This window comes from Orycteropus afer, unplaced genomic scaffold (genome assembly GCF_000298275.1).
Source record: "Orycteropus afer afer isolate SDZICR_OR568_19922 unplaced genomic scaffold, OryAfe1.0 scaffold00294, whole genome shotgun sequence".
Lineage (NCBI taxonomy): Eukaryota > Metazoa > Chordata > Mammalia > Tubulidentata > Orycteropodidae > Orycteropus > Orycteropus afer.
In genome coordinates, this window is record NW_006921881.1 from 991,932 (window position 1) to 993,127 (window position 1,196).

The 1,196-nt window shown below is 47.7% G+C and overlaps 1 protein-coding gene across 1 annotated transcript in view; it reads right to left on the reverse strand.

Moving 5' to 3' along the window:
- The window catches only part of LOC103205923 (complement factor B), a 36,081-nt gene that overhangs the window by 31,911 nt on the left and 2,974 nt on the right, over window positions 1-1,196 (reverse strand). The window contains exon 3 of the mRNA XM_042782379.1: window positions 476-658. Coding sequence (XP_042638313.1) covers window positions 476-658 — 183 coding nt within the window. The remainder of the gene's footprint in view (window positions 1-475; window positions 659-1,196) is intronic.

Consider the following 1,196-nt stretch of genomic DNA (forward strand, 5'->3'; position numbering starts at 1 on the left):
AAAAAATAAAAAGAAGAAGGGACCATTCTGTGGAGAAGGATATCATGCTTGGTAAAGCAGAGGGTCAGTAAAAAGGGGAAGGCCCTCAACAAGATGGATTGACACAGTGGCTACAACAATGGGCTCAGGTACAGTAAGGGTCGTGGAGCTGGCACAGAACAGGGCATTGTTTCCCTAGGCTGTACATAGGGTCGCTTTGAGTCAGAGATGACTCAATGGCACCTAATAGCAACAACAGAATAATCCATGGGGCATGGATACCAAGTCTTGCTTTACAGTATTAAGAAGAGCTGGACAGAGTGTTTGGAGCCTTTGTGTTAAACTTGAAGCATATCACAAATTGCAGACCAATGCTTGTGTGACCTGTAGACCTCCATTTAGCAAAACTCAGGAATATTACTGGGCATACTGGGAACACCAGGCCACCTGTCTAACCCCATCTCCAGTGCAGACCCTCAGCCAGAGTACTCACCACCACTGTCACACACAGCCGTCTCTCCATCCCACATTCCGTTGGGGCGACACTGCCGCACAGGCGAACCCCGCAGTGTGAAGCCGTCCTCACACTCAAAGGTGAGGTTGCCACCCACGGGGTGGGATCCCAGGCGTGGGGTGTACATGCCATTCTCAAAGGTAACAGGGGATGGACAGCGAACAGCTGGAGGGAGGGAAGAGAAGGGTGTGTATTGAGGAGGAAGTGCAGGGGTAGATGATTAATGATTGGGCTGACCTCGAGGGGGTGATGTTCAGCAGAGATACATGGAATGGCCACGTGATTGTCAATCTATTGAAATATTAGGTTGAAATACATGAAATTGCTACTTTTGGCAATTGCTTGAATATTGGCAATTTCACCCAGTTCAAACCTAATTGAACCTCTCTCAGCCTGCTGAGGGCCACAACCTGCCCCAAGGTCCTCAGATGTCCCCATGATGGGGTAACTTAAGGAGGAACACCCAGTACAACAGGGAATTCTCAGACCCAGCTCCCTCACATCCATTCTGAATGGTCAGCATTGCCCAGTCAATTGTTAAGGACAGTCACACACCACATAAAGTTCATGGGAGTAACATCTGACTGCATAAACATCAGTGGTCCCAGAAGGTTAAAATAGAGTTACATACGATCAGCATGCATCAAAACATTACTACTGATAAATATTGATTTGGGTGAAGAGAAGGGCAATGTACCAAATG